This window comes from Cuculus canorus, chromosome 4 (assembly GCF_017976375.1).
Source record: "Cuculus canorus isolate bCucCan1 chromosome 4, bCucCan1.pri, whole genome shotgun sequence".
Classification (NCBI taxonomy): domain Eukaryota; kingdom Metazoa; phylum Chordata; class Aves; order Cuculiformes; family Cuculidae; genus Cuculus; species Cuculus canorus.
In genome coordinates this window covers 42,546,036-42,553,755 of record NC_071404.1, presented here as the reverse complement: position 1 = coordinate 42,553,755, position 7,720 = coordinate 42,546,036, and the positions used below count along the sequence as shown (strand labels likewise).

At 41.3% G+C, this 7,720-nt stretch overlaps 1 protein-coding gene across 1 annotated transcript; it reads left to right on the top strand.

Moving 5' to 3' along the window:
- The first annotated feature begins 99 nt into the window (after positions 1-99).
- APELA (apelin receptor early endogenous ligand) lies at positions 100-7,625 on the top strand. The gene is made up of 3 exons (XM_054065425.1): positions 100-498; positions 1,426-1,526; positions 3,788-7,625. Exons 1-2 carry the CDS (start codon positions 417-419, stop codon positions 1,512-1,514), a joined length of 171 nt encoding a protein of 56 aa, XP_053921400.1. The 5' UTR covers positions 100-416; the 3' UTR covers positions 1,515-1,526; positions 3,788-7,625.
- The last annotated feature ends 95 nt before the right edge of the window (positions 7,626-7,720 follow it).

Genomic DNA, 7,720 nt, shown 5'->3' with positions numbered 1-7,720 from the left:
CTTCCCCCCCCCCCCCCCTTAACCTGCCTGGGTTGAATTTAAAGTGGAGTCGCTGCATTGTTCAAGAGGCTCCCGGCCCCTAATGCACTGACAGAAGGAAGTGTTTACACGGAATTTTGTTGTTTGCTTATGGAAAATAAGGGGGAGTGACGAAAAAAGGAAAGGAAAAAAAAAAAGAAGGAAAGGGAGAAGGGAAGAGGGAGGCATCGATCGTAGTGCAAACCAGGAACCTTGCCCCTGCCTGATCATTAACCTCCCTGGAGATCGCCGCGGGCTCCGCAGCTCGTCACTGGCATGTGAGCCGGGCGGGGAGTGCCCGCCGCCCCCTCGCAGCCGGGCGGGACACAGCTCGATAGGCTTCTTCACCTTTAGACATTTACGCGCTCTCAGAACGCGCCTCTACGCTGACCGCGGAGATGAGACTCCAGCTGCTCCTCTGTATGGCGTTTTTCCTTCTGGCGAGCCTCCTCCTCCTCCCAGCCGACGGACAGAGACCCGGTAAGCGATGCCCGGCGCGGCCGCGCGTTCCCCAGGGCGGGTCCTGCCTGCCCGGGGCGCCTTTTTCCAACCACAGCCGCTCCAGACGGGCTCGTGGGTGCCGCGCTGCTGCCGCCACGGGTTCTACGAAGGGTCTTTGCAGCCTGGATCTGTGCGCTTCGTCGCCACTAGTGATGATGAGTAGTACTGGTGAAGGAAACGAGGCCAAAAGTACAAATAAGATAGCGGGAAAAAGAGTTTGTAACATTGTGCAGAAACATTGCAAACAAAAAGGATGCGTGGGTAGCAGGGACAGGCGGTAACAGTTTATGAATCAGTTCATATACTTCTGGGACAACAGTGCGAGATCTTATAGCGACCTTCCAGTACCTGAAAGGGGCTCCAAGAAAGCTGGAGAGGGACTATTCGTAAAGGCATGGAGTGATAGGACGACGGACAGGTTTAGACTAGACCTAAGGAAAAATTCCTTCACCATGAGAGTGGTGAGGCACTGGCACAGGTTGCCCAGGGAAGCTGTGGCTGCCCCATCCCTGGAGGTGTTCAAGGCCAGGTTGGATGGGGCCTTGGGCAGCCTGATCCAGTGGGATGTCCCTGCCCACGGCAGGGGGTAGGACCTAGGTGATCTTTAAGATCCTTTCCAACCCGAACTATTCTGTGATTTTCTGACGCATCAGTTACCTCCGTTATCATCACTGCGGCAGCTTTTAGGGGGGAAGGAGAAGCTGGAATACATTGGGACTCAAGGTAGGCAGCTGTTTCGAACCTCTCCCGCGGGAGGAGCGGCCCGGGCTCCGCTAGCCTCGGGGAAGCGCCGGAGCCGCCCCGTCCCAGGAAGATGGGGACCGCTCGCCCCTGCGCCGCGACTAACCGGGCGCGTTGCCGGCGGCCGCCCTCACACCCTGCCTGCCTCCTTCCTTCTCTCCGCAGCCAACCTGGCCCTGCGCAGGAAGCTCCACCGGCACGGTTGCTCCCATCGGCGCTGCATGCCGCTCCACTCCAGGGTGCCTTTCCCCTGAGCCCCGGCACAGGTAACGCGCGCTGTCGGGAAACGCCGCTTCGCAATAAGTGCGTTTGCTAATTGACAGCTGTTTCGGAACAGTTTAAGAGGCGTTTGACTGAGCCACAGGTGTGATTCCGTCTGCTCTCCGGCGGGTGGTTCCCGGGAATAGGGTTTTAAGGCGGGCGCTCAGCTGCGCACTGGGCGCGGGTCTCGCTTCTCTCTCTCCTCGTTATCCCTCTCCAGGCAGCGCTCCCTGCGCCCGGGAACAGTGGGAAGCACCGAGCCCACTAAATAGGCCGAACTACTGCCCTCACAAACGTTTAAGACTATAGGCAAAGCAGCGGAACAAAACAGTGCAGTGAGTGGAAAGGCCGCAGAAAGCGGGAGATGAGCGGGATGCTCCGGGGTTTCAAGCAGACGCTCCTTTTCGTGTTGGATGCGGGGCAGTCACCTCGCTCTGCCTGTCAGGGACATGAAGGCGGTGGCATTTACGCACTTCAAAGAGGACTGTAATTCTTAATCAATGTCAGCAAAGGACTTTGAGCTCCTTGGATGAAAGGCTATACAAGTGCAAAACATTAATGCTTTATAGCCCACGAGGGCATATACATTCAAATACTAAGTGACTGCAGAAGCTCGTAGGTAGCATATGCAAATAGGGTAGGCATCAAAAGGAAGCTGAGGTGCTCTTGCAATTTAGGGATGAATAAAACATGCAGTCAATGGTTTTGCGTCTTCTAAACTCATTATATATCATAACAATTTTGTAGCCCCGGGCATGACAGCATCATAAATAAATGATGGCAGAACCTGCATTCTGTGGACCCAACATATTTCAATTTACTAAGCACTTAATAGTGAAAAGGAGACCAAAGTCAACCTTTCAACATCACCATACCAAGCATCTTGTCAATGCATAAAATGCTTAGGTGAAAAGGGCCCACACCACTCCCAAAACAGCCACGCAGAAAGGTACCATTCCACTTTATAGTGCTGGCCCATAAAGCTATGGATTGTGCATATGGGATGGTAAACCGGCAACTTTGTGAGACTGAAAAAAGATTACCATATCTTAAATTTAATCTCAGATGGGCTGCATACTGAGTGGCAGAATAGAGCTTCAAGTAAAAACAGGGACATGCCAGAAGGATGCTTTACTACTGAATGCCATGTCTCTTTCGCTGCATTCATTGCAACAAGAGATAGATTAAATGGGATTCCTTCAACAGTTTAAAAAGATAAGCAATCAGATCAATTCACCTCACTTGAAGAGACTGAATTACAGGGACAGTGGAATTTAGGTCCAGCTACTTCTTGAATCGCTTCTGAATGGCTTGCTTCAGTTCCTAAGAAAAGTAAATTTAACCCCCCTTCCTCCATCCTCCAGCATCTGTTATATGGAGGTTGTCTATGTACAAAACAATTGGATTTTCCCTAATGTGCTCTGAAACAGTACATAGTGCACTTTGCTTGAGGCTGCAGTAGCTGCAAAATACAAGTGCACTTGAACTGCGGAGTATAATGATAAAAACTATTTTCAGCATTATCTCCTTCTGTGTGGGTAGCTGATTTCTTGCAACAAAAGTCAACGACAAAGCAAAACAGCGTACTTAGTAATTCTTAATATATCCTGTAGACATTTTGCTAACAATAATTCTGCTTCGTAAAGGAGTTGAGAGACTCAGAAAGCTTGACTGGGGAGTACGGGGACACAGGCACCTGAACCAACTCTCTTAACTCCAGTCATCATTGGGGGCACTCAGCTCCTTTATCTTAAGTAGGATTTACCATCTACGATTACATTCCCTTCTAGTTTTAGTCCTAATTCAGCAAATATTTACATGCCTGGGTAACTTGACTCACTAGAGTACTAATCTCATTGATCTCAATGGAGTAGTACATATGGATAAAACTATTTGCAGATGCAAACAGGACGGACCCTGAATTTAAGCCTGAATTTCAACAGGTGGTTGGAAACTGGGACAAACAGCAGTTTCGTAGCCTTTTTTTGCAACATTTGAAATGATGTGAGGCGATTTAACTTGATTTTTCATCAGTTATGTAGGCAAAGCTTGGGACAAAAAGCCAAAAAAAACTTATATTAGAGGACTTCGTGCTTTTGGCATTTTGATTGTTTTTTTTCTTAACCTTTTTAGCTGTGATTTCCAAATTAAGAATATTACTCTGAATTTCAACCATCTATTTCATAATTAAAGTATTTTTCTTTTTTTATATGAGACAGTTTCCTAACTCTCTCATTAATGGCTATTTCTCTCCTTTTTCCCCTAGCAACTCTGTAACGGGCTTTTCAGTGTTTTAAAGGAACAACAATTGAAGCAATGGAGAAGCTAGTCAGAAGTCCATATCGACAACAGCTGACCTGATAAAGCCACCAGAGTCCATATTCAGCAGTCCTGTCTGCCACTTTCTGCAAGACCTGGCTCAAAGGGCCCTGGCTCAGCGCTAGGATGGGGTGGTGATGAGAGGATGTACATGAAACTCATCTGATTGATTGAAACATTCCATATAAATTCTTTAGCTCTTCTAACAACCACTGAAGTTAAAGACCAAATCAAACATCAGGTGCCCGAGATGGATTTCTAGTGGCATTAAGAAGGATCTGTCCAAGGGAACTCTTAATAGTCTTATCTATTTGGACTGAGAGAAACTTGATGTGCTTTTGACTCCTCCATTCAGGCTGTGTGAAGAACAGTAATTAGGGTAAAATAATGTCAGGCTTCAGCACATAACTGTGAAGTCCGTCTTTTGTTTATACTTTTCTGTATTAATAATATATACATATATGTTTTAACACCTTACATTAAATTTTTATGGAATTACATTAATAACAACATAGAATGTATTACCCTGATAGTACCAAAGTTAGCACCACACTAGTGGTCCTACTGGCTTCATGTATAGTAAACCTAGTAAGAGTTTACAATAAGAAAGTAAAGAGGGTATTATCCCTCATTCTATAGATAGAGAACCGAAGCACAGAGATAACAGATTCACTGAGGGTCATGCAGAACTGATAACTCAGATCTCTCAAGTCAGGCCTTAAGGTCAAGCCCATCCTCCTGTCTAATGAACTGTAACTGCAAAGCCTGTCATTTGTTTCCTTAAACCAGGCTGCCAAACCAGACAGCTAAAACATACTTGAAAATTCAGTACTATAGAACTATTTGCTTAATAGTAGTTTTCCTAAAATACCCACCTACAGTATTATAAATAGAGCATAAAAATAAGCCATTGAAAAGAAACCTTTGTTTGGCCAACTCCAGTGCTGTGTAGTACTCTTATTCCTGTAATTAGAATGAATGGGGTATTTGGAACACAGCACTACAATGAATGAGAACGTCAAACAGAAAATAGGCTGTTCTCGGGACTGGAGGTCAAGAACACATTGAGCTTTTATTTTACATTTTGTTTTTTAAAATACACATTACACATCTTTTTATATCAGCAGAAATTACAAACCTACATGTAAAGGAAAACATGGTAGCCCTATCATTAGCAGAACTAAAACCTGAAAATAAGTCATACCCAGATTTTTAAGTCATTGCACTAGTCTTGAAATGTCAAGATTTTTTGTAAATTGTATACTGATGAGTGAAGATAAGCAGTGTCATTACTTAAATCCAGTATTAGAATATTGTCTTGCAACACATAGTTTCTAATACATAAAAGAACAGCAATCAAGAAGAGCAATGAAGAAAAGTAGATAGTGAAAACTTTCTAATCAGTGTCTCTATGTAACGCCTCATCTCTAAAATCTTGAAAATTTAATCAGATTAATACTGGCAGAGCTTATAAGGGAGTTTCAAGTTTCTCTATACAGAAAAAAAAAAAATAATTAATTAAAATGTAACATCACACCCATTCTGGAGTTTTGAAAAATCATCATAAAAAAATAGTCAAACTTGTCTATACCAACAAGCATCCCTGCTGGTAAACCTTTGGAGTTTTTTTTTAGAAAATAAAAATTTTTCAAAATTAGAAGCATACTACCAATGTATTTTTATTATTATTATTTATTTAGCTTTCATATGTATCCACGGTTATCTCTATTTAGAAGTACAGATAAAGAGTATGGGAAAGCAAGAAAGGTGAAGAGTAACTATTTAACAGTTATGTCTTATAAATGAGTAAAAGGATTTAATGTGGCACTGGATATTTTATATAACCATAATTATTCAATTAACTTCGATAAAATCATAAGAAAAACAATGTATCAAAGAGCTATATATGCATGTTCCTTTACAGATGTAAAAATAAATAAAATAACAAGTACCAAAGTATCATAGGAAGCCCATTGTCAGTCTATAAAATTATTGTAAATAATTCTTTTTAGATGTGCTGATACCATAAAATCCTCTTTGAAAAAAGCATTGATTGTCATCTTTCATACATATGTTTATAAACTAGCAGGATGATTGTATATTTTGTAAAAAGACAGTATGCACTTCAAGTAACAACATCTCATTTTAAATAAACTTTGTATACTTTTCAAAATTTGTATTCCTCAGCTGTCAAAGGCAATATGTCTAAAGAAAATGGAGAATTTCTCTCGTTTCTCTGTGTATTCATATGAGATCACCGTGTACAATTTTCTTACTCAATTTTTGACACAAGTAAATAGCAGTCATTCATATAAACATATTCCTCATATTTTCTAACTTTCTAAGAACACAAAATTCTGATAAAAGCCATCTAGAAAAGTTGGTTTAAAACTACTAGTTGATGTAATCACAGCATGCTCTAACATGACATCATAATACTTTGAAATAATTACAGCAGAACCCAGATTGTGTGTTGTCTTCATGCCTAGAATAAGCAATTTCTTTATTATCTCAGAGTATTAAATCTTGAAACCTGGATGTGCTCACAAATTAAAGAAAATTACCTTATTTCAGGACAAAAAAACGAGCTCAGAAGTAGTCTGAAGCACAGAGGAAACTTGAAATGTGTGGTAACTGGACTTGCTTTTGACTTTGTTGAAATTACAGGTCTCAGTACAAGCTTTATCTGGTAAAAAATAGTTTTGCATGACAAAGGTGTGATTACACATACAAAACACTTGGACAGTGCTACAACAGCTGAATTGACTGAACTCCCCTTGTGCACATATAAGCATATGTTTAAAGGAAGGAAGAATTTCTATTATTTGTAGAAATACAAATTGCTGTGTATTGAAAGTCAGAATTGATGTTTGCATTGATGCAATCTAGCAGAAGACTTAATCCAAGGGTAAATTCAGGCCTCAACTCTGAAAGCCAGAATGCAAGTTTCTGAAACTTAGAATTAACTCCTTCTCTTGTAGACTTACATGGGAAACTTATTTTTATTTGAAAGTCAGTTTATTTAAGTATTTTAAATTATATTGGCTATTTTAGAGTGAAATACAAAATGATGTAACAGCAAGTTGACGGGAAATAGAGGTAAATGTAAGGCTGTTGTGAGAAACAGCAGATTAGTATGTTCCCAAAGGATAATAAACAATTCACCTCTTCCCCTTCCAGAATGGAAGAAAGGAACTCACAGAAGAATGAAGACTGGAAATATTTCCCTTATGCTACATACATATGCTATAAATATCTCAGTGTCTGTACACAAAGCCAAATTTTGCTAAGGGTCAGATAAGATTTCTATCAACACCAAACAAGAGAAGCATTAGTATGGTAAATAAGTTTCAAATGTTAGACTATCATCAGACAAGTACAATTAGCATACTAATCTTTCACTACTGTCGATGGCCTTTATCTCTCTTGCCAGTGGTTGAGCTGCAAAACATTTGTGCAAAGTGGGAAACACTCCAAAGCACAAACAGTGCAACCTATGTCTTTAGTTAGCAATGATGCCTAAAAGCCTAACCCATTCCAACACTGAGGATGCTTTTTCGTGTCTCTGGAGTTACCTCAAGGTTAGACTGTTGTCTGCCCAAGTGCCTTTGGTGCTTGATCGTTTCTTTTTTAGATTAAGAATGCACTTCAGAGGGCCAAGCCTGCTCAACTGCTTATTCCCGTAGAACATTAAAGTATGAAAATCTCATTAAAATGTTTTGCAATCAGTGATTTCCTTTGCGAGATGAAATACCGAAGTGTTTATGTAGAATTTCCAGTATGAGCTATTCAGAAACAGAAAACAAATATCAACCAACTTTTCCCCCTTATATATGATAAGCATTCACAAGAGATCATCACAATGTCTTCTCTTTCATGT